The sequence below is a fragment of the Cydia splendana genome, chromosome 1 (assembly GCF_910591565.1).
Source record: "Cydia splendana chromosome 1, ilCydSple1.2, whole genome shotgun sequence".
In the NCBI taxonomy this organism is placed as follows: domain Eukaryota; kingdom Metazoa; phylum Arthropoda; class Insecta; order Lepidoptera; family Tortricidae; genus Cydia; species Cydia splendana.
This window is the reverse complement of record NC_085960.1, coordinates 9,169,880-9,196,327: the sequence shown is the minus strand read 5'-3', so window position 1 is coordinate 9,196,327 and position 26,448 is coordinate 9,169,880. Positions and strand designations below refer to the sequence as shown.

At 37.6% G+C, this 26,448-nt stretch overlaps 1 protein-coding gene across 2 annotated transcripts in view; it reads left to right on the top strand.

The window, feature by feature from the left end:
- Nucleotides 1–26,448, top strand: part of LOC134795512 (glycoprotein 3-alpha-L-fucosyltransferase A-like) — a 41,570-nt gene that overhangs the window by 2,214 nt on the left and 12,908 nt on the right. Inside the window, exons 2-3 of one of the 2 annotated variants that reach the window (XM_063767386.1) lie at nt 15,739–15,817; nt 25,923–26,115. In XM_063767386.1, coding sequence (XP_063623456.1) covers nt 25,948–26,115 — 168 coding nt within the window. In that variant the 5' untranslated portion in view covers nt 15,739–15,817; nt 25,923–25,947. Of the gene's footprint in view, nt 1–15,738; nt 15,818–24,036; nt 24,177–25,922; nt 26,116–26,448 lie in introns of those variants that run through there. The other variant, XM_063767396.1, reaches the window with a different exon arrangement.

The following is a 26,448-nucleotide window of genomic DNA, read 5'->3' as shown; positions in this document are numbered from 1 at the left end:
CATTTAGGCCAAGCAATAAGAAGTATAGAGGGAAATAATAGGAACACAATTTTTGCCGTCGTAGTTTTGTTTAGACTTGAACATATCCAAAGTCCCCAGCCGTAGCCTTTGAGCCGGAGGGGAGAGGGGGTAAGAAGTTCCCATCTTTCGGTTTTTCACTTATATCTTGGAAACTTTGCGTCTTAGCGACATGACTAGGGCATGCTCCCGGGAATTCCCGGTTCTCAAATTCCCGGGAATACCCGGGAATTTTATAGTGTCAAAATAACCGGTACTGAATACCCGGTACCGGTACTTCCCGGTTCTCATCAAATGACTATTTATTCCCATTTCAATAGTAGTAATGATTTAGTACTTTAGCTCGGGACATTAAATAACATTTAATAATGGTGATATGAAACGGGGGACCCAAATAATCCGACAAACTAACCTAGTAAAGTAGGTATTCCAATATTTTCAATCGATATTACGGATAATGGTAAATTGTAAAAATTCACCCACTTTTCTATTTCAATTTTGTTTTTATCTGAAACATCGCTCAGTAAGGTCAACATACTGGTACTCGACGTGGTCCCAGTACTTACATATCATCTTGAAACTTAAGTCATTGTCAACAGAGATGAGAGCAAGGTGTCATCTATTGGGCATGTCGAGCACTAGTACGTTTACCTTACTTTTATGCCGGTTACATAAATTTCGTAAAATAGGTTGGAACGCCAATTAAAGTGTGGTTTTATTAATAAAGTAAGTAATTTATTAATACTTCCGCAATTATTTATATGAAAATAAGTCATTTATAAAGATTGTACGCTAACATAAAAAATTTCTTACAAATTATCATAAGGTGCCTTGAGAACCGGGAAGAACCGGGAATCCCGGTTCCGGCCATGCCCAGAACCGGGAAATGAAATTCCTGGTACCGGGACCGGTACTGCATGCTCTAGACATGACTCCTTAGACAAACCGAAAGCTGATTAAATTTGTTACAAGTTTAGTTTGTCAAGTTTTACGATATCTTGAATAGTTTTCGGGATATCCTCTCTTGAAAGTTTATTTGAGGCCCAAATTTTTTCTTGACTTCTATATCAGTAAAACCATAGTAAAACTGCTAGGCCGTGTTTGGTATGTATCGTTTTTATATAAACCGGGGGTGCTCAATCCATTTATGGTATCACATTGACACCATTCCGAAGTAAAAACAAAATTTAAAAAAATATGTACTTTTTTTAAACTCCTCTTGACGCTTAAACCGCTGAACCGATTTCCTTGAAATTTGGTCCATACAAAGTTACGGAGTCAATATATGTGTTCCTTGCATTTCATTTATAGTAGGAGATCCCACATATGGTCGACCTTCATCAATCGGTCTGACGGATGAAACTATGAAAATATGAAAGAAAATATGCAGAACATAAATAAATAGGGTTGCCTAAAGAAATATAATCAAGCCTATTTTTAATAAATATTTGAAAAAAAATTTTTGGCAAATTTCACCGATTTGTCTGACGAACGAAATAAGTTTCAATGGAAAGTATACAACTTGTACAACATAAATCAACTAGGTTGCCTATCTTTTTCCGGTTACTATTATGTGGTTGCCGTGTTTAAAGAGGTGATTTTATATCGATAATTGCACTCATCTGTCTGACGCTTGAATTATACATCAAAATGATGGTAATTTTATTGCAAATACAATGGTATAGGGTTGCCTGCGAAAATCCAGGCACAAATAAGGGTTGCCAGTCTTTTAATTAAAATAAGAAGGGAAGACTTTTAGCGATAACTCATAAACGGCTTAACTGATCAAGTTTGTTTTAATTTTATATGATTGAGTTTTTAAGTACTATTCTTATGATTTTTTTCCATATGTTTTGGACAGATGGTTCAAAAGTTAAAAGGAAAAACCTTTTTTTTTTTTTTTCTAAACGATTATTTCCGAAATGATTCACTTTATCAAGAAATGTTGTTTAAAGACCCCTATTTATTTTGAAACGCCTATCCAATGACACCCCACACTATAAGTTTGAAACGATAAAAAAATTGTCACACACATTTTGTTGCTTTCAAAGCGATTATTTCCGAAAATATTCACTTTATCAATAAATGTTCTAGTAAAACCCCTATTCATTTTGAAAGACCTTTCCAACAACATCCCACACCATAGGGTTAACACGTAAAAAAATCCTCACGTACATTTTGTTTCTTTCGAGGCGATTATTTCCTAAAATATTCACTTTATCAAAAAATGTTTTTTTGAAGAACCCTATTTATTTTAAAACTTATATCAAATGATATCTTACAACATAGGTATCAAACGAAAAAAAAGAAAAAAGTATGTGACCATTTTTTTCGCTTCAACCCTAGAGTGTGACATGTCGTTGGATAGGTCTTTTGAAATAAATACGGTTTTTTAGAAAACATTTTTTGATAAAGTGAACCATTTCGGAAATAATCGTTTAGAAAGAAAAAAAAAGGTTTTTCCTTCTAACTTTTGAACCATCTGTCCAAAAAATATGGAAAAAATCATAAAAATAGTGCTTAAATAACTCAATCAAATTAAATTAGAACGAACTTGATTAGTCAAGCCGTTTATGAGTTATCGCTAAAAGTCTTCCCTTCTTATTTTAATTTAAAGCCTGGCAACCCTTATTTGTGACCGGATTTTCGCAGGCAACCCTATACTATTGTTTTTGCAATAAAATTACCATTATTTTTATGTATAATTCAAGCGTCAGACAGATGGGTGCTATTATCGATATAAAATCACCTCTTTAAACACGGCAACCATATAATAGTGACCGGAAAAAGATAGGCAACCTAGTTGATTTATGTTGTACAAGTTGTATACTTTCCATTGAAACTTATTTCGTTCGTCAGACAAATCGGTCAAATTTGCTGAAAAAATTTTTTTTTTAAATTATTAAAAATAGCCTTGATCATATTTCTTTAGGCAACCCTATTTATTTATGTTCTGGAACATATTTTCTTTCATATTTTCATAGTTTCATCCGTCAGACAGATTGGTGAAGGTCGACCATATATGTGGGATCTCCTACTACTACAACTTTTTTTGAGCATTCGTTGCCGGACCTAATTGTATTTTGTGATTTGATATATCGTTGGGTCTGCGGGGTTTACTACATTTTTATACCTTATTACCTTTCATATACAGTGTATTATAGAGTGTATTAGAGTGTATTATAGTTCGATATTTCGTCATTTTGAATAACATAATAAAAGACATACTACTATATTACCTAACATACATAATGATATTGTTGGTATAATGGTTACATGGTATATTTATTACACTTCATCTGATATACACTGCCATAATGATTACATATTAGGTAGGTACTCTAAAACGTATTTGTTCTAACTAGTTACATTCCCAGAAAAGTGGGTTATGTTAGGTTAGGTTAAAACTGTGACCCCACACGAATTAATATCTAGAAAAAAGTTGGCTAGGTTAGAACTGCGATTACTTATAAAAAATAATACTTTGATTGTATAAAGTACCTACCTATTACGTTATATTAAAATATAATATGTAGGTATAACAAAAGCCACAATACAATATGTCTTTATAATAATTAATAATTTTTAAGAAAACAAAACCGACTTCTATGGGGGCCGGTGAAAGATTATTGTAGATTGTGCACTAAATAGAAAAGGAGGTAAAACCACCCACTTGTCTACTAGCATTTCGCTTCTGTAAGGGTCGTAGTTCTAGCCTAACCTAACCCACTTCTCTGATAGCAGTTCGGTTCTGTGAGGATCGCAGTTCGAACCTAATCAAACCCACTTTTCAAGTAGCATTTCGTTTCTGTAAGGCTCGCAGTTCTAACCTAACCTAACCCTTGTTCGGTTCTGTGAGGATCGCAGTTAAAACCTAACCTAACCCACTTAATGGCGCATGCGGTGCCGTGTACGGGGGTTTGAGCGGGAGGGGCTAGAAAGATTGGCATCATCATACTTTATACCTACATTTTATGGTAGGTAATCATAGTGGTTTATTTATAGTTAAGGTATCATAGTGGTTTTCTGGGTCTAGGTCCGGGTCCGAGTCTGGGTCCGAGTCCGGGTCCAGTCCGGGTCCGAACCGAATCCGGATCCGAGTCCGGGTCCGAGTCCAGGTCCGAGTCCGGGTCCGAGTCCGGGTCCGAGTCCGAGTCCGGGACCGAGTCCGGGTCCGAGTCTGGGTCCGAATCCGGGTCCGAGTCCAGGTCCGGGTCCGGGTATGAGTCCGGTTCTGGGTCCGAGTCCGGGTCCCAGTGCAAGTCAAAATCGAAATTCCAAACCACCAAACGTGTACTATGCATCGTTGAAGAGTTCTGTTCTGATCATCATCAGCAGTTCCACTTCATCAAATGCCACAGTTTTTAATGTAAATGCTTGATTTTATGATGAAAATACAAAAAAATCTATACGTATGCCTTTAATATTTGAGGAGTTCCCTCGATTCCTTATGGATCCCATCATCAGAACTCGAGCTTGACAAAAATGTGGCTTAAAAACTTAATTTGCTTAACAAACATAACGAAGAGGAAAAATCGCCAAACGTGAACTATGCGTCGTTGAAGAGTTCTGTTCTGATCATCATCAGCAGTTCCACTTCATCAAATGCGACAGTTTTTAATGAAAATGCTTGATTTTCTGATGTAAATACAAAAATCTCTATACGCATGCCTTTAAGATTTGAGGAGTTCCCTCGATTCCTCATGGATCCCTTCATCAGAACCCGAGCTTGACAAAAATGTGGCTTAAAAACTTAACTTGCTTAACAAACATAACTAAGAGGACAAATCGCCAAACGTGAACTATGCGTCGTTGAAGAGTTCCGTTCTGATCATCATCAGCAGTTCCACTTCATCAAATGTCACTTTTCTGAATGTATATGCTTGATTTGTTGATAAAAACCCAAAAATCACTATAGGTATGCCTTTAAGATTTGAGGAGTTCCCTCAATTCCTCATGGATCCCATCATCAGAACTGGGTTTTGACAAAAACGTGACCAATCTGTATGCATATACATACAATCAAAAAAAGAATTTTCAAAATCGGTCCAGTAGTGACGGAGATATGGAGTAACAAACATAAAAAAAAAAAATAAAAAAAAAACACAACCGAATTGATAACCTCCTTCTTTGAGATTTGGAAGTCGGTTAAAAAACCAGTCAAGTGCGAGTCGTACTCGACCACCAAGGGCGTATCATATATTTACAATACTTGTGTATTATTACCAAAAATAAAATGGGCCGCTTAGTTTTATGACAATTAATTATTTTTAAATTTTCTCGCCCTATACCCGAGTCAACTAGAAAGTTTTGGCAAGCCGGAGTCATATCATATTCATATCATATTTATTCATCAACAATACAAGATTGTGTTTGAAATTTGAAATTGAGTTCTTGTGAGACTTATTAACAATTAGAACTATGCATTTTTCAAATAAAAACTGAATGAGACAAAATGAGGGATTTTATATAACACACTGTGAAGCAGTCGTCGGTTAGTATTATTACATAATTAATTATATCTATACACTTATCTACTTTTACAGTAGAACCCTTAGAGATCAGATGTTATTTTTCGAAATTTATTGTATACTTCATTAAATGTCATGTAAATCAGTGAATCTCAATCATTCTATTTCAATTTCTTCAACGTTGGCTATAATTATGAAGTCTTGCACACTTCTTCATCGGTCAACTCCATGTCCACGTCCCGTATAACTCCGTGGGAAAGAGACTTCTCCATCGGTCTCTGAATACGCCAGGCCTTCTCTTTTGCTAATTTGCAGTTTTCCAGTTTGTCAATATTTATTTCGATTGACATTTCTACACGGATTTTATACAGGGTGTCCCATAAGTAACACGGCACAGTGACACAGGAGGTAGACCAGGCAAAGAGGACCAAAACCAACTTAACGTGACCCCAGTAAAAGTGGCACGGTTTTTGAGTTATTGCCAAATGAAGGTTTTTCATGAATTTTGACCGTTTTTAACATTGTTAGTGCCTGTGTGCACTCGGAAAGGTCTCGAAGTTATTTTTTTTTTATGTGTACGGTATCATGAATAGCTAACTAAGATAACAGAATAGATATTTTATCGATAAACTATGTAAAATGCAAAAAAGTACTGGTTTAATCTTGAATTAAATTTACAGCGAAACATTAATTTCGACTTTGACCACCTGTCGTGAAAAAAAATTACTAGGTAAGTAATGAGCTAATAACGTCAAGCTATTGAGCATGTTATGCAGATTCAAAAATGGTATGACACATGTACCTTCCTGCAATAAAATAGGAATTATTATCATCTTTCGAAAGCCTCATAAAAAAATAAGTTAAAACTAGGAAATCTGCAATCCGTTACTACTTAGTAAAAATAACGATTTATGTTAAGATATCTAATTCTGGATACAGAAATAAAAAAAAACGCCTATTCAGTATTTGCCGAATGCCTAAAAGAAAGAGATGGAAAATGGTTATTTCCCTTTTTAAGAATATCATTGAGTTGATAAAGGTTCAAAGAAAATAAAATACTGCAGGTTGAAGTTTAATCAATTTATTAAAATAATTTTATTTTACAATAAGTATGTGCTCGAATTGTATTACCCCGGCTTGTATGCGCTTGGCCACGTCTTGTAAAACTTCAAGTTAATTTCCTTAAATAAATTACGGATATGTTTCGTGCTGCCTCAAACATACGCCGCCGTAGTTCCTCTTGGGACCTTATTGGCTTGGAGTAAAGTTTATCTTTTAAGCATCCCCAATGAAAAAAATCTAATGGGAATTGTGTGAGGTGGTCGCGGACATCGCGAGCGTAGTGTTCTGGGCAGCCATCTTGCTGTAATTCCAGCTCCAAGAAAATGGATCGGCCGATCAGTGGCATGGCCTAACGTTTCCCGGACCTAAACCTATTAGATTTTTTTTATTGGGGATACTTAAAAGATAAATTTTACTCCAAGCCAATAACGTCCCAAGAGGAACTACGGCGGCATGTTAGGCAGCACATATCCGAAATTTATTTAAGAAAATTAACTTGAAGTTTTACAAGACGGTGCCAAGTGTGCGTACGAGCCGGGGTAAAACAATTCGAGCACCTATTGTAAAATAAAATTATTTTAATAAATTGATTATACTTCAACCTGCAGTATTTTATTTTCTTTGAACCTTTATCAAATCAATGATATCCTTAAAAAGGGAGATAACCATTTTCCATCTCTTTCTTTTAGGCATTTGGCAAATACTGAATAGGCGTTTTTTTATTTCTGTATCCAGAATTAGATATCTTAACAAATCATTATTTTTACTAAGTAGAAACGGATTGCATTTTCCTAGTTTTAACTTATTTTTTATGAGGCTTTCGAAAGATGATACTAATTCCTATTTTATTGCACGAAGGTACATGTGTCATACCATTTTTGAATCTGCATAACATGCTCAATAGCTTGACGTTATTTGCTCATTACTTTTCTAGTATTTTTTTTTCACGACAAGTGGTCAAAGTCAAAATTAATGTTTCGCTATGAATTTAACTCAAGATTAAACCAGTACTTTTTTGCATTTTACATTGTTTATCGATAAAATACCTATTCGGTTATCTTAATTAACTATTCATGATGCCGGTACTCATAAAAAAAATAACTTCGAGACCTTTCCGAGTGCACACTGGCACTAACAATGTTAAAAACTGTGAAAATTCATGGAAAACCTTAATTTGGCAATAACTCGAAAACCGTGCCACTTTTACTGGGGTCATATTAAGTTGGTTTGGGTCCTCTTGGCCTGGTCTACCTCCAGTGTCACTGTGACGTGTCACTTATCTTATGGGACACCCTGTATGGGTTCAATTATTCAATCTTTTGAAAATCCGTCATGTTATTTTCTTTAAATAATTTTGCAAGAGCAAACTGCTTTGGCAGTTTTTCCGAAGAAGAGATAAATTTTACTTCTATTGTTTCGGTACCTACATGTCTTAACTTTTTTTCCTTTCTTATCGCCAACTATCTCCCACTGATTCTCATCATAACCCCGTTTCGGTGGCCAAGAGGTAGTATCTACTTCCCCGTTTACCTCTAATTCTCTTAACTCATTATTTTGGTATTGTTCTGGTTCTAACATTTCCGCCTCATCTAAAGAATTGTTACGTGACATCGGTAAAGGCATTTCATTCGCATTTCCATCGCCCATCTTTTCTTACTTTGTAGTTAGTCGTAAACAACAAACACTAGCCCGCCGGCCGGCCGGTACATAGAACCGGCACCTGCACACTATGATTTCCTTATCGCTCGACGATGCACTTGATAACAGACAATAGGCAAAAAAGCGACTGACCCGTACAAGTGCCGTGCCGAGACTGATAATTTATTTTTAATTCGGAAGCTGTAACCAACTGAGCCTAATCGACCCCGGTGAATTTTTCCATCAATTTTGTGTATTTACCTAGAATATGTATGCACGTAACGTAGGTCAGAGGTCAGAAGGGTTAGAGCGACTGGGCTGGTGGTTCAAAAGGTCACGAGTTCGAATCTTGCTCGAAGCGGCGGATTTTTCGTTCCTTTCATTTACATAACAAATAATTAAAAATCTCGATTATTTCAACAGCAAAGTTGCCGATTTAGTACAAAATTAACTAAGATACCTATGTGGTAATAGATCTTAGTTCTTAAACTCCTACTTTGTTTGCATTTTTTTCAACGGATCTACACTGATGTTTTGTAAAACAGATGATACGTTTGCGAATAAACTTCCAAACGCGAGACATTGTTTCTAAAAGGTTTATGGCATTTGTACATAATCGTAAACAACTTTAACGATAGCTACATAGGTCTCACAGAAAACTTCTTCTATAAAACTTCGTTCGTAATTATTGTGCAATTGCAATTTTTGATATGGCGATAATGCTACTTTATTATATTTGATTGAGGAACTGCGAAAAGCCGTTTAAAGACTAACGGATTTAAAGGTTATAAGGGACAACGCGTTCTCAACTTCTCACCAAAACGTTACGAATAAAAACCGGGCAAGTGCGAGTCGGACTCGCGCACGAAGGGTTCCGTACCATAATGCAAAAAAAAAAAACGGAAAAAAATGCAAAAAGAAAACGGTCACCCATCCAAGTACTGGCCACGCCCGACGTTGCTTAACTTTGGTCAAAAATTACGTTTGCTGTATGGGAGCCCCACTTAAATCTTTATTTTATTCTGTTTTTAGTATTTGTTGTTATAGCGGCAACAGAAATACATCATCTGTGAAAATTTCAACTGTCTAGCTATCACGGTTCGTGAGATACAGCCTGGTGACAGATAGACGGACGGACGGACGGACGGACGGACGGACGGACGGACGGACAGCGAAGTCTTAGTAATAGGGTCCCGTTTTACCCTTTGGGTACGGAACCCTAAAAGTCTTAGTAATAGGGTCCCGTTTTACCCTTTGGGTACGGAACCCTAATAATAGGGTCCCGTTTTACCCTTTGGGTACGGAACCCTAAAAACTAGGTACCTAGTTTCAACTAGGAAAAATGAGCTTATATGTACATCATATGTGATGTACGTACTTTTTAAACTTGTTTCCTTTCAAAGTTTTAAAGGTCCCAAGCACGGCGCGTAAAACATCGAGTACCTACTTACACCTACTTTCAGCATCGTGGGCTTCTTACCTACCTATACTTTGTAAAGAGAAGGGGCTTATTGCAAAAGGGCAGAGACATTTTCAATAAGTACCTATACCTACGCCCCGCCCTATCTGCTCGATCACCTAAATATGTCCTAAATACATGACATAATACTAGGTTAAAATTACTCTTAATGTATTATTTTGAAAATTAAATATGGAATTTTACTAAATTGCTTACAACACAAACGGTTTACCTATTGTTGAATGACCATGATTCATAAAATGTATATCCAGGTGTGTAATAATTTATTAAGTTGTTACCTACGGTTGTTGAATTATTACAAATTGGTTTGTCGCTACTTCATACTTAATTTCAGGCGGCTTAGCACGGTCGCGTTTTTATCCCTTGTCACCATGCCTGTCACGTTCTAACAAGTATGTAAGTGCGAAAGGGACGCGCATAGTGATAGTCGATAAAAATGGAACCGTGCTGAGCCCGCAGGGCGGTAATTTACAAACTCCATATATATATTATAATACAGGCGAACCATATTTAATACCTATATCTGGAAATGCATATTACGGATATGTAGGTATATACCTATCTATATTAATTAAACAAAATATACTAGGTATCAGGCGTCTAACAGAACAGTAGAATACAATAACGTTTTGAAAATATCGACAAGCATTAATGTGGAACTGGGGCCTTATTCGACATGTGCAAATCTGTTATGATTAGTTAATAAAGAGGTATTACGACATTACCTGAATAGTGGTGTGATGGTGTGAAATGATAGGTCAATAAAATTTACAACACTGTAAAGTATGACATACATTGCATATTTACCTATTACCTGACTCCAGATTAGTGCTTTTATCGTTTATTGACTGATATTAAAAATTGTTATCCTACAGCTACACGATGATAATAACCGTCATTTCTTAATTCTTAGTAGGTACCTAATTGAAAATATATTTTTTTAACCTTTTTAGGGTTCCGTACCCAAAGGGTAAAACGGGACCCTATTACTAAGACTTCGCTGTCCGTCCGTCCGTCCGTCCGTCCGTCTGTCACCAGGCTGTATCTCACGAACCGTGATAGCTAGACAGTTGAAATTTTCACAGATGATGTATTTCTGTTGCCGCTATAACAACAAATACTAAAAACAGAATAAAATAAAGATTTAAATGGGGCTCCCATACAACAAACGTGATTTTTGACCAAAGTTAAGCAACGTCGGGAGTGGTCAGTATTTGGATGGGTGACCGTTTTTTTTTTTGCTTTTTTTTTGTTTTTTTTTTGCATTATGGTACGGAACCCTTCGTGCGCGAGTCCGACTCGCACTTGCCCGGTTTTTTTAAATTAGGTCTTATTATCTCCGTGCTACCAAAAATATTTTGAAATATTGATCCTAGCGAAAAAGAGTAGGTATTACCTACTGAATCTTTTTTGTACAACATTTTATGTAGATTACTTATGTAATGGAACATTTTTTGCTACGGACCACCGCACCGTTTAAGAGTTATTTACGAAAAACTACAAAAAGGGACCTTAAAACCCCCCCTACCCGTTATCTTCACCCCCATCCCCCGGTACTTTTAGTATCTTGTTTAATACACCATTCCCTACAACCATGCCAAAATTTGCTTGTACACGAATTATTTCCCTTGTAATTCCTTCGTTTGGTGGCCTATGAAGGATACACGGTAAAAACATGTCTAGTCACTTTAGTAAAATTTTGAGTAATCGCGTTTTTTAAAGTTTCGGATGTTGTAAAAATTCCGTTTTTTTTAAGTAAAAAATAACAACACTTCACACTGGAGTGTAGTGTTGTTACACACACAGGGTTCCGTACCTCAAAAGAAATACCAGTTATAATCGGCTCAGACAAGATTAAAATCATTTAGGTACCGTTACCACGACAAAAGAACATTTAGAACCACAGTTCACAACAGGAAAATAACTTTATATATGTAGGTACTAATAAGTTATTGAGTATTATTATATAACCTAAGCATGTACGCCACAAAATGGGTCGTTTTATGAGTGAGTATGTTTAGGTAGTCTAGTCGACAGGTTCAAAATGGTGAAAAATAAAGATACTACTCCTAAAAATATGTGTAACAGCTCATTTGGTTCGGAATGATGTATGGAAAAATGTAGGTTTTCGAAGCATTTATTAACATACAAAAAAATTAAAAAATGTTATAGCCAAAAAAAGGCGCAAAAAAAAGAAGATATTTCGCTAATAGCTCAAAAACTATTAATATTTAAGAAATCTAAAAATAATATTATTAAAGAGGAGGAAATTTTCAATAAAAACCGGCCAAGTGCGAGTTGGACTCGCACTCCGTACCATTATTACGAAAAAATATCACGTTTGTTGTATGAGAGGCCCACTTCAGTATTTATTTTATTCTGTTTTTAGTACGTATTTGTAGTTATAACGGCAACAAAAATACATCATCTGTGAAAATTTCAATTGTCTAGCCATCACGGTTCATGAGATACAGCCTGGTGACAGCTAGACAGACAGACGGACAATGGAGTCTTAGTAATAAGGTCTCGTTTTTACCCTTTGGGTAGAAACCCTAAAAAAGTACTTACTGAACTGTATCTCCATTATTTACTTTTTATTCAACGCAGGACATAGGTCTCCGCTACGTCACATCAAATATTTTTAAAGGTAAATATTTTTAAAAAATTGCATTTGATTTTTTCAATTTTTTTTTTTACATACAAAGTAGTTTTATGCTGAATGTAGCGTTGTTCTGACATGGGTATTAAATTTAAAGGGGCCCTCAAAAGTAAAAAAACCACTGTCTGTCCCCTCTTTATCTCCGAAATTACTGGATCTAAAATTTTGAAAAAAAATACACAAAATAGTTCTTTACCTAAAGATGACAAGAAAACTTATTAGAAATGTGCAGTCAAGCGTGAGTCGGACTTAATGACTAAGTTGTTGATCCGACCCCTACGGATTTTTTAGACATTTGATTCACATTCCACATAAAAAATACATTGTTAAAAATTGATTAATGTACGGACCCCTTTGGAATGCGAGTCCGACTCGCACTTGACCGGTTTTTTTTAGTAAATATATGTTCACTTTACCAAAAAAATGTTAAAGACCCATTTTCGTTTTGATAGACCTATCACCTATCCAACGACACCCCATATCCCACATCATAGGGTTGAAGCGAAAAAATATTACATCCCCACTTTACGTGTCGGGGAAGAACCCTAAATTTTTTTTTTGGCAGATTAATATATTACCACTTTGTCGGATTGATTGATTCATATGGCCATGCTAAATTGCAGCTTTCTAGCCACTCTAGCATTAATGATCACGGATCAAAGCCTCGGACCGGCAGACAGACAGACGGACATAGCGAAACACGGGACTACGGAACCCTAAAAAATGATTACCAATTCGTGAAACATAAACATCCGCTTGTCTTTAAAATGATATCTCTACCGTTTGATAGTTGCTAGATATAGCAGTGATACTAAACTACCTACATACATATACGTATACTATACAATTAGCTTACCTACCTACACCAACCTATACTATATGTTATGGCTCCTCTACACGATGGGCCAGCGCTGGCCACTCCAAGGGACGCAGCCATGCGGTAGAAACAGATAGCAATATCACTTGCTCCCTCTAACCACACCTCGGACACTGGCGATCAAATGTATGAAACAAACGCGTTCCTACGCACACAGTCTAAGCTCGTGTAGGTGAACGCGTACCATGCTTGTGTGAGTGAGATAAGACGTGCTAGGGTTCCCGCCATTTTGTTGTCAAGTTCGATGACTCAAAACTCATTGCGCGAATTAGGAAGAAATAAGAATCTCATTATGCTGTAAGGTGGGTATCTAAGCTGGATTTATACAATAGTTTCCTATTTTGAATATGAACGAAGATATGAAAATATAAACGAAGAAGTAACAAAAATTTTGTAAGGAAATTCAGGCCACCAAAATATTACGTAAGTTGAAAACATGATTTTTTTGTTCATATAGATATTGTGTTGTTTTCAGTGTGATCTGATTGGTTTTGTAAATATTTGTTTAATATTTGAATATCTTACATGGCCTCCGCTTTGCGCACCGCGTCGTCGCATCCTTGCCAGCCGGTAACTGTGAGGTAACCGAGAGCGGGTGGGCGGCAGTTTCAACGGGAGGCAGGGAGTGTCCATACTGTACGTTAGTACAGTCACCATCAGATATATCGGAGCGGCCAAGGTGCTCACAAATATCTGAACACGCCTCTATTGTCAAGGCGTTAGAGTGCGTGTTCAGATATTTTTGAGCTACTTGGCCGCTCCGATATATCTGATGGCGACTGTACTCTTTATTATACTGTGCTCTAACGCATAAATGCGTCCCTTGGAGTGGCCGGCGTTGGCCCATCGTGTAGAGGAGCCATTACATATATAGATAAAGCCTGACCAGGCATATATGATCACGCGCCATGTTGCGTAATTTCACTGGAACTATTTTTTTCATACTATACTGAACTGTCACCCTATACAATGAGAATAACAGCGCCCCCTTGACAATGATCACATATTACTGGTCATGCTTTCATTGAAAAACCTCTATCTCTATAAAGGGCAATTAAATAGATCACTCGCTATATAAATTTCTTGAGGATTAATAGTTGTTTGTTTGCAGTTTTGTAGTGCAAGATTGTTGTTGTTTGGCGCAACTGTTTGTATTATATTAAGAGCCGAGCAAAAGGTTCACGAGAATGAATCACGAGAGCCGCACGTTCTACCAAAAAAACAATGACGATTGAGTGAAGTTAGGTATAATATATTGCTACTAGGTTTGTCTTAAATAAATACGACCGTTGACCAATATTACACTAGACTTACCCGGGTCAAACAGATCACTGTGTTATGTCTTTCCTGTAGACATACACAAGAGTTAAGGGCTATAAAGGTTAATTTTCTTATTTAACCCTTATCCACGTGAAAAGGTCCTCCTTTTATTTAGAGAACTATGATAATATCATTACTTGCTATTGCCCACAGGAGAGAAAACTAGTGTGTTATCGCGAACAGTACATTTTTCTCTCCTGTGGGCAATAGTTAACAGCTTGTGGGCATGTAAGTAATGATTTTATCATAGTTCTCTAAATAAAAGGAGGACCTTTTCACGTGGATAAGGGTTAAATAAGAAAATTAACCTTTATAGCCCTTAACTCTTGTGTATGTCTACAGGAAAGACATAACACAGTGATCTGTTTGACCCACGGTCCACGTCATCAAAGTAGGTACTACGTAGTACTATAACTTTTAGGTAGGTACTTACTTGGTAGCTTGGTACTTACAATTTGATTTCCCTAGTAACCCTACATACATAAAATATATATTCCATTGTATCGGAAATTAACAGCACTTGTTACTAATGAATACATATAGACACGACGAGTGACGACGTATATTTTATTGTAACGAGAGTATTGTCATGCAATTACTTAGGTACTTGTATCTGGGTTTTTAACATATGTGCGCAGACGACAAGCGGTACCGTCATTTAGCATCTGAGTCTTAACCAGGCGAGTCAAGTTCATACACCCTCCGATAATACCTGCCTTTTATGGGCCGACCTACTTCAGTCATTATCATCATAATCATAACTATCATTGTCATGCAAATTCATTATACTTAAATATATATCGCATGTGGTTTCAGTTGTAGACACTTTTATCCAAATACTTTAGGTAATCATAATCAAGGTTGCGCTTAACAAAAACAGTGCTAAGTATATTTTGGTCTTAAGAAAGAAAGAATGAAAATACATTTCTTTACGTCAAACCAAACCAGTTAATTACAAACAAGACATAGATCAGATGTACCACAAGATCTATTTTAGGGACTAGAAAAAGTGCATTCACAGATTTTAAAGAAACCCCTACATCCAGACGCGAATTGAAACCGTGAAATACATACGTGTGTATTAAAAAATATTTTTAGCTTTATTGCAGAAGTGGATAGCTGGTAAATTAGCTAATGTGTCCTTATTAGGGAATATAATATTTATTTTTTAATAAAGGCTATTATTACCTACTATCTAATAATTTGCTTCCAGATGTCACAAGGGTCATGGCGATAATGGACGCAAGGGGGCGGATACCACATCTATAGGCATGGCAGACTGCAGTGTAGAGGTTAGTTATAAAATAACCAAGAGATTAGCTCCGAAAAAAGGTTAAATCATTTATAGAGCAACGAAACCCCTCTATTACTTCTATTAGGGATTCTGCCAGACTATCTTTAATATGTCCTTTATATCCTTTATATCTAATCCGGGAGCCTTGCAGCTGTTCATCGGTGACGGTCAGAGACTTCAGAGAGGAACAGAAATGCCTGCGTAGGTGCGTGGCGGTTTTAAAATTAATTTACGGTGCGCGGTGTGCAATGTATTAGCATATGTATAGTCGTATGGTTTTAAAATGTCGGAATCCACTTGAGAGATTACCTGCCGATGAATGGCATTTGTTACCTTTTGTAAACCAAACTGCTTATTGCCTGTGCAAAGTGAAAGGCAATAACAACAAAAGATTCTGTTGTAGTTGACCTCTTTTGTTAAATTTGCCTAGTTACCTTACTTCGAATAAAACACTCTTGTCATGAACATCTCTTTCTTACTTTATTTTACAAATACCTAATTTTTACAAAACGTTATCAGCACGAATGCTATAATTTATAATGCAAAGTTTAGTGTAATTTGTATTTCGTAAAATATTGAGTTGTAGTGATTCTGTGATTGATGAAAATAATAAAAATCGTAAAAATGTCACACGAATCGGGAGACGTTTCGAGTGTTTCGAATTCCCATTCAAGCTCATCTATTCCATCGTTTTGCCTGAGGAGCAAAGATGGATACCCTGCGTGGAAATTTAAGATGCGCAATTACCTATTGCACGAGGATCTGTGGGAGACAATCGGTGGCTACCCTGAAGGAGACACGACCCCTGCCTCTACAAAGGTACGAAAAGATTCGAAAGCCCTGGCAAAGATATGTTTGAAAATAGATGGTGCGGCAATCATTCATGTTAGATGTGCGAAAACCACAGCCGACGCATGGAAATCTTTGCAGAAAGCTTTTGAGGATAAGGAAATGGGACGAAGACTTTCTTTAGAGCAAAAATTGTACAGGTTAAGTCTGTCAGACTTTTCGAATATGGAACTGTACATTAACGCAGTTATGTCAACCGCACAGGATCTGGCGGATATAGATGTAGTCTTAGAGGATAAGTCTATTGCTGCGATACTTTTGGGAGGTCTCACTCCAAAATACGAACCTCTCATTATGGCTTTAGAAAACTGTAATGTCGATGTGACTTAGTTAAGACAAAACTTAGTTAGTTAAGACAAAACTGCTGAATGAAATGTCCAAGGATGCGGCTACACCATTAGAATCGGTTTTTCATGCGAAAAGGAAGCCAAAGTCAAAGAAGAAGGATCTGGTTTGTTACGACTGCTAGATGCCTGGACATAAGCGACCAGACTGTCCGATGAGAGGCAAGAAGGAGAAAGCCAATGAGGTAACTGTCAACAATACGACATTTACACATACAGCTCTTAATACTTCTGGCAGCTCAAGTAAGGATATCATTTATGTAGATTCGGGCTGTACTAGACACATGACTTCTAGACGAGATTGGTTTCAAAGTCTTACGATACAGAATCAAGGTACCGTTACTGTCGCAAACGGAGAACAGATTAAGTGCTGCGGAATTGGAAACATATCAATAAACACACCCGAAAACGTGGTCAACAAGATCAGTGATGTTGATTTTGTACCAGATTTAAAGGCTAATTTGTTGTCTGTATACAAAACTGTTGAAAAGGGTTTTATATGTGTTTTTGATATTAATGGATGTAATTTTTATAAATCTGATAATTTTCGTTTTACAGGTGAATCTGTTGCTCATGCCTCGCCCTGTGGTGGACTGTACGTTTTAGACGGTACTGTCAATGTTCCCGAGAATGTGGCAGATAATTATATGACACAGGATGTGCACTCTGACTGTCAGGATAGTTATCAACTTTGGTATAAGAGGCTAGGACATTTGTGTCGCATAGGCATGAACCAACTGAAGAATCACGAGGTAGGCGTAAAGTATTCAGTGGTAGATCAAAATAGTTGCATCGCTTGCGTGGAAGGTAAACAAGCGAGGAAACCTTTCAAGAAGGTAGCGTTTAATAGGGCTACTTCCCCGTTAGAGCTGTCCATATGGATCTCATGGGACCGGTGTCACCGGTGTCTACAACCTCTTTTCAAGGAAATAGGTATATGTTAACGATAGTAGACGATTATACACGAAAGGTGTTTGCTTATTTCATTTCTTCCAAAACAGAAGTAAAAAATAAATTCTGTCTGTTTCAAACTTTTGTTGAAAATCAATTAGACAAGAAAATAAAAGCGGTTAGGACTGACGGAGGTAAAGAGTTTGTAAATAAAGAGTTTGTTGATTATCTTGCTTCGAAAGGTATCGAGCATCAAACGACGACGCCTTACAGCCCTCAACAGGTTGGAGTCGCGGAGCGCACACATCGTTCGGTTACAGAGAAGGCGCGGACGTTGCTAGCTGAAAGCTCACTGTCAAAAGCATTCTGGGAAGACGCATTTCAAGTTGCCGTATACTTAAAGAATAGGTCTCCTCATCGAGCCTTAGGTGGACAAATTCCGTGTGACAGGTGGTATGGTCGTAGAGGTGATCTTAGTCACCTGAAAGTGTTCGGATGTAGAGCACTTGTCCATATACCCTCGAGTCACAGAAGGAAATTAGATGTCAAGGCACAGGAAGCGATTTTCGTCGGTTATTCAGAAAATCCAGGTACTTATATTTTTAGGGATCCTGCTAACCCACGAAAAATGTATATGTCCAGAGATGCAACCTTTTTTGAGAATTGTTTTACAGAGCTGAAGCAGAGGTCACCAGAACCTGAGGTACAGTCAGACTCTATTTTATTGTTCGATGATAAGAGAGAGACCGAGTCTGAAAACTGTCAAGATTGTCAATTTTATGACTGTGACGAGAGCAATGACCCTGCACCGCCGCCTTCGCCGATAAATCTAGAAAGTGCCGAAGATTTAGTGTCTATGGAAGAGCGAGAGCCCTTCAGTGAACCACGGCTACCTAGTGCGGATGAAGAGCCAGCAAGTGTGGAAGAGGAATCTCATCCTGAGCCGAGATACCCCTCAAGAGATAGGAAACCACCAGATTTCCTAACTTACAACGTGTCTACGGTTGATTCTAGAGAACCTACGACATATCATGAAGCTACTCATGCCGATGATGCAGATAAGTGGAAGCATGCTATGGCTGATGAGTATAGTTCACTGAAAAAACTCCACACATGGGACCTAGTAGATAAGCCTAATAAAAAGGTCATACCATGTAAATGGGTATACAAAATTAAAAAGGACGCGTACGGTAATATAACCAAGTATAAAGTAAGTAAGTACTCGTCGTGAAAGGCTTTCATCAAGTCGAGGGAGTAGACTACGATGAGACGTTTGCACCTGTGATTCGCCATTCTTCCCTCCGCACTTTATTTGCATTAGCTGCAGAGATGGGGTTAAGAATGAAGCACTTGGACGTTGATACCGCGTTCCTAAACGGAGATTTAGAAGAAGAAGTTTTCATGGAGCAACCTCTTGGTTTCATCGAAAAGGGCAAAGAAAACAAAGTTTGTTTGCTGAAGAAATCCCTTTACGGCCTTAAACAGGCACCGCGAGCATGGAACAAAAAGTTAAATGAAACGCTTTTAAAAATAGGTTTTACAGGATCTCCTTCCGAGCCTTGCGTATATACAAAACTTTTTGCTAAGGAACTCGTGATATTGGGTATTTTTGTCGATGACATAATAGTCTTCTTTAAATCTGATTCGACGTTTGACACTGTCAAAAGGAATTTGTCGAAAGATTTTTCTTTGAAAGATCTCGGAATATTAAAATGTTATTTAGGTTTACAAATTGATTGCGATTCCGAGTGTATTAAATTAAATCAGCGAAGTTATATTCTTTCTATATTGGAAAAATTTAACATGAAGGATTGTAAGACTGTGGATACTCCTCTAGTTAAAAAGAATATGGAAAGAAGAACTGATGGTCAAGAAGGTGAGTCTTAGCCGTAGCAGAACTTAATAGGATGCCTCATGTATCTTACGGTAAACTCACGACCCGATATCGCTTATTACGCTACGAGCTATTTAAGCCAGTTTAATACGTGTTTTACTAAGGAACACTGGAATGTTGCGAAAAGGGTTCGGCAGTACCTGAAGGGTACTTTAAATTACTCCTTGGTTTACAGGAAGAGTGGGAAACCTTTAAAAGGCTTTAGTGACGCGAACTGGGCAAATTGTCCGATTGACAGAAGGTCGTACACTGGATACACCTTCAAGTTAAGTGGAGGTCCAGTATCCTGGGAGTCCAAGAAGCAGCCTACAGTGGCTTTATCTTCAGCCGAATCGGAATATATGGCACTAGCGTCTGCCATGAAGGAAGCATGCTACTTACAACGGTTTATCTATGAGATAACAGGTAAATTGCATATAGTTCATTTAGCTTCTGACAGTCAGAGTGCCATCAGCCTCGTTCGAAATCCTGTACACCACAACAGGACGAAACATATAGATACCAGATTTCACTTTATTAGGGAAAAGGTCTCAAATAATGTTGTTAAATTAGAATACATCAAAAGTAGTGATATGCCTGCCGATGTACTAACGAAGCCACTAGGACCTATAGTACATAAACGGTGTATACTTAACTTAGGAATAGAGACTTAAGTTTTTGTTTTGTGTTTGTCTGGCACAACTTCGATTAAGGGCGGATGTTGTAGTTGACCTCTTTTGTGCAGACAACTGTTAAGTCTTCTATTTTCTATTTTTGATATATATGTATTTTAAATTTGCCTAGTTACCTTACTTCGAATAAAACACTCTTGTCATGAACATCTCTTTCTTACTTTATTTTACAAATACCTAATTTTTACAACAGATTCCATACAGATAACAACTTTACCGTTTGAAGAATAGAGTTAAAATTACAATAGCTCGTACTCGATATAGGCCCTTTTGGAATTCGTAGCCGTGGTCGCCCAGGGTGTTTGTTTATGTTTTTATGTTTAATTTCCAAAAGGTGCTATATCGAGCACCTACTATTGTAATTTAACTCTATTCCTCAAGCGGTAAAGATGTTATCTGTTTAGAATCTTATTGTTGTTATTGCATTACATTTTGCACAGGTTTGGTCTAACAAAAGATAACAATGCCATTCATCGGCAGGTAATCTCTCAAGTGGTTCCCGACATTTTAAAGACATACGACTATAACGGAAGTATGGGCTTAATTGGGGTCTATATTAATTCGCATAACGTAATACTCCTAATTCAAATTGGCATAACGTATGTTACGCACAATTTTTAAATCGCATAACATTATTCCGCATAATGTTAATGCGCATAACATAAATTGTCATAACGATAACTTGGGATAAATATAATAAGCATAAAGTTACTTTGCATAATTATTAAATGGTATAAATATAAAAGGCAAATTAATAAAAATGTAGACAGAGCAGCACGAATGAAGGTTCAGAGAACGAAGTTTTAAGTAAAAGTAGCGCTATTTTAGATCACAAATATCACAATACGGTTGCCGTAAATTTAATCCCTCCGGTCGACTTTGGCCACTTCCAAATTTGTCTCTTTCCAAACTTGTCCACTTCCTAATTCGTCCACTCCAACATCGTCCTTTTCCTAAGTTGTCACTTTATAGATTCCGAAGTTGACTACTTCCTAAATTATCACTTTCCTATTCGTAATTTCCTAACATGTCCATTTCCAGAATCGCAAACTTCCCAATTTGTTCATTCCTACAACATCCTTTTCCTTGATAGTCAGCTCCCTATAGTGTACAGTGACTGCTTGCCAACAGAAGGACTGTATGCTTATTTGTCACCGCCCTGAGGGTACGGGGACTGTTTAACTTCTTACTTAGGGGTCATCCATTAATTACGTCACACGAATTTCTAGGTTTTTTTACCCCTCCCCCCCTCCTTGTCACACTTGGTCACATTTGGCAAACCCCTCCCCCCTGGTGTGACGTCACATTTCTTCAACGAAATCGGCAAATATTTATTTAATATTATATCAAAATATTTTTGTCAAAAGAAATATTAGTAACTAGACGGGCCCGCAGCTCCGCTCGCGTAAATGAAATAAAGAGTGTGTCAACCCTGCCAGGGTTCATAACGGTGATAGGGATTTCTTATTTGTACCCGTTATTTGGATAACTTAATACGCAAAATATCTGAAAAAAATTATGTGATTTGATAAAAGGCAAAATTATACTTTTCTAATTCATAAATATGTTTCTGACAACACACTGACATCCATGCAGGACTTAGTTTCAAGTCCCAATGTAAGTTACACGATTTTTAGGAGCCGAAATGGTTAAAATACTCGTAGAACCTTATATATATGTCGCAGTCGGATCGTATAATCCGCCGTATTACATTACGGCTAGCCGTTTTCAAAAACAGGGGCGTTTTGAAATGCGGCGGTTTAACGATTAGCCGGATTGAATGCGGCTGAATGAGAATCCGCCGGAATGTATTCGACGCCATACGTTCTTCAACACGGCTAGCCGTAATGTAATACAGCGAGTCATTAGCCGCCGCTTTGACAGTTTTTAGTTCCCATTTTTAACACTCGTGGCGCTGCCTGACAAACGCTGGGGTGTCCATCAAATCTGAAGTTCGTCGGACTGTTTCTTTACAAAAAACATTTCCTTCGCAACTTAACTAGACGGAGCCCCGCTTCGCGGGGCTCCTATTTCTGAGCGGTTTGCCCTTCGGGCATCTGAAGCTACCTAACGAACCTAACCTACCTACCTATTGATTTAGTGAGACGTCTGTGAAAACATTACACTTTGGGGAAAAAAGCGTAGGTAGGTAAGTAGGTTAGGTTCGTTAGGTAGCTTCAGATGCCCGAGGGGCAAACGGCCCAGAAATAGGAGCCCCGCTTGCGGGGCTCCGTCTATTTAAGTTGTGAAGGAAATGTTTTGGAAAAGAAACACATGTAGTGCGGTGGGACCATGGTAAAAATAAATTAAATTGCAAACATTTGTCAAACTCCGGTTACGTAGGCGACCGAAAGAACTGGTCACTCTACAATCTAAAATAGTAGTACGATGCGGCTAAACGTAGGCCGCCTTATTGAAGAACGTGTCGCAATGACAAGCCGGCTAATCGTCGAACCGCCGCATTTCAAAACGCCCCTGTTTTTGAAAACGGCTAGCCGTAATGTAATACGGCGGATTATACGATCTGACTACGACATATATATCCTTATCGTCATAACCGTCTGTCTGTCTTTCTGTAAGTGACAGTCATTGCACTCGGAAAATATAAAATCTGATAGGAAGTGGACAAGTTAGGCAGTGGACAAGTTAGGAACGATTATACAGTGGACAAGTTAGGAAAGAGACTAGTTAGGAAGTGGACAAGTTAGGAAAAAGTCAAGTTTGGAAGTTGACATGTTAAGAAAGAGACAGGTTAGGAAGTGGACAAGTTTGGAAAGAGACAAATTAGGAAGTGGCCAAAGTCGACCGGAGGGAATTTAATTAGCAATCTTGCGGCCTTTCTCTAGGGACTTCAGCGATTCAAATCCTGAGTTTTTGACTTTTGGTCGATAAAAAAAAATCACTAAAATGCACTTTAAAAAAAATGCACAAAATTTATTAATTTTTTAATTTCTAAAACCTAAAAAAAAAACCTAAAATTATTAAATAAAAAGAAGAACACAAATTTACTACGCCCTAATAATGTTTTACAGCATAAAGATAATTATTTGTTACAAAAGCTTCGCTTCGTTTCGCTCGATCCTGCAACCTAACCGAGTTGGTTTTGCCTTGATCCATCTAATTCTCTTGCTTTATTAAATTATGCTAATTCATTTTATGCAAAATAAAGTTATAGTTAATAATGTTATGCATATTTAAAATATGCGGATTCATTATTATGCGCAATAAGTGTTATGCTTTATTAATATTATGCCTGTTCAATGTTATGCCAAATCTATTATGCGAATTCATATTATGACAATTAATGTTAGGCGTATTAAGGGGCACCCGCTTAATTGACTTTATAAATTGGACAAGTATACCTATCTTTTTCCAGGTCTATTAGCTCCGCCCGCCCACTCCGCCTCTCTAGTTATATCTAAAACTTGCCTTGTCTTTTATACACAAGATTTTTTGGTGTCCTTATAGGTACGTTTACGAATTGACATAGGTTGTTACGAAACATGCTGGTACGAACAACTTTGACGTTGACAATAATGGCCTGTCAATTGTGATTTTTGATAATAATTTATCAGTTATGTTTTATAATTAATTTTACATATTGTTTTTAATATTATTTTAGCATCGCGATTACGAGTTTACGATATCTAATTATGAAAAAACTACTAACATTGTTTCAACGTCACTGGAACCAAATTTGTTACATAGGTAATTATTCTGTCTTCAGGTAGATATTTAAAGATACTTAAACCCTGTTAATTGTGGTTTTCTTTTAGTGCCTAAAAGTTTCTTACAGTAGCCTTTTTCCTAATAGCAAGACAGTAGTACTAGTAAAGTACCTATTAAAAGACATCCCCGCGTGCTCGTAGCCCCCATACGCACGGGAGCTTTTTCGACGCGCGTTAAAAAAGCGTTTGAATGACACAAATGGAAACATGTGTATTTGTTCACACGATGGCGGTGGCGCTTTTTATCAAGCGTTGTTGGATTTTCGACTTTAAGCGTTGGTCGCTAGGTAAATCGAATTAAGCGTGTGGACGGATTCAAGCGCTTTTTTAACGCGCGTTGAAAAAGCTCACGTGCGAATGGGGGCTTACCAGATATCTAATAATAAGTAGCTACTTAGGTACCTAATTAAGTCTGACTGTCTAACCTTACTAGTCCCATGGACCTAGCGTAGGACCTGTCACCATGCTCCCATTTATTATTGCATTTTAACTTAACTAAGTACTACGTATGCGAAGCTGAGCGTATAGTTGGTCAAACCAATTTGTCAGTCAGTAAGAACCAGGAAAACTATACCCATCCCTTTATTTTGGGTGCTAGTACTAGTGTAAGACAAACATATGTAGTATGATTCTCTTTGTTTATGATTGAAATGAGACAGTCCTTTGACAAACTATAGATGTACAAAATGCCTCCTCCCCCTCCTCCTCCAACTCCTTGATTGGCGAACTTAAGCCTTTTGACCATATCTATGTACCTACATAGATATGTAAGAGCATTTACCTAGTGTCTGGGTACCTACCTAGCCACTAGGTAAATGCTCTCTATTATAGTCCATAAACCGCAGCAGTAATCTACTGCTTTAGGCGGATTTGGTGATCACGATCAAACGTTAAACGCAAGCCTATGGCAATAGTATTGTATACGATCGTGATATAATGGAGAGCTTTTTAGTCTAGTACCTACCGTGTTAAGGCCACGAAGCTTGCCGAGTTAATTTGAGTAATTATTCTTTATGTTTCGTCCTCTTGACCGCAGCGGCACGTGATTGGTCAATTTCATTATAGATGACTACAGCGTTTATTACTTATGGACATTATATAGTTAAGTCAGGAGCCCATAGTGAAAAGTATGCGATTTCAGTTTGGTATACGAAGTTTTAATTTAACCATTACAGTTGACAAGTCGAAAAAAATAGTATTTTTCGCCTACACATAAACACTTAGGTGCCGTGCCTATTACCTACTTACATACTTTCTACGCCGCCTATATATGAACCTATTATATGGCTTAAATGTAAGAGTTATTATGATACAGAAAACTTAATCCAAAATGTTTTAGGACTGTAAACACACACAAACACACACACACACACACACACACACACACACACACACACACACACACACACACACACACACACACACCGCACACTCATTTGGACTTGCAAGTCCATATTCTCATTAGGTTAAATTAAACTTACTTCTAAGTAATTATTTTTGTTATTCTCGGTGCGTTAATTTTATTTAATTTAATTTCTATGTTAATTTAAAAATATACATATATTGTTGTTCAATTACCAACTAAGGAAGAGCGGTGCCTCTTAACACAGGTATTTGTTACTTAAAAAGAGGCGCCAACACTTACAACTGTATAAGTAATTCTTAAACTGAATAAATATTTTTTTCATATTTTTTTTTTCATTATGTTTTTTGTTACGTTTCGTAGAGTGGCGGTTAAAGCAGCGGGCACAATGTGGGCGCGAGTGTCGCGGGCGCTGCGGCGTGTGGCGCTCCTGCTGCCGCTGGCGTTGACGGCGCTGGCGCTGATGCTTTTGCCGCGACCGCCGCCCATCACACCTACTCGCCTGCACTCCGCTCCCGCTCAGTCGTCGCCGTTGCGCGAGGAAACACATCTCCAGGTAAACATTTGCTGAATAAGGGCGCGACGCAAGTGTTTGATTGAACAACGTTTAGGCCTCCGATATGAGGCTCTCACCGTTAAAATCGCTCTCGTTCATACTCAACTCACTGGCATATATTTTCGATGAGCATAAAATAAATCTAGCTATAGCTTCCTTACTTGTACCACAGAATAAATAATACTAGGTACAGAAGACTCACAACAAAACAAAACGCGTACTCTCTAACGAAACGCGTTACGATCAGAGATATGGCCGCTAGGTGGCGACAGCGCCACGCGCGTCGCGCGGCTTATGGCTAGCCACCAAAATTGGTGTGGAACGGATGTACTT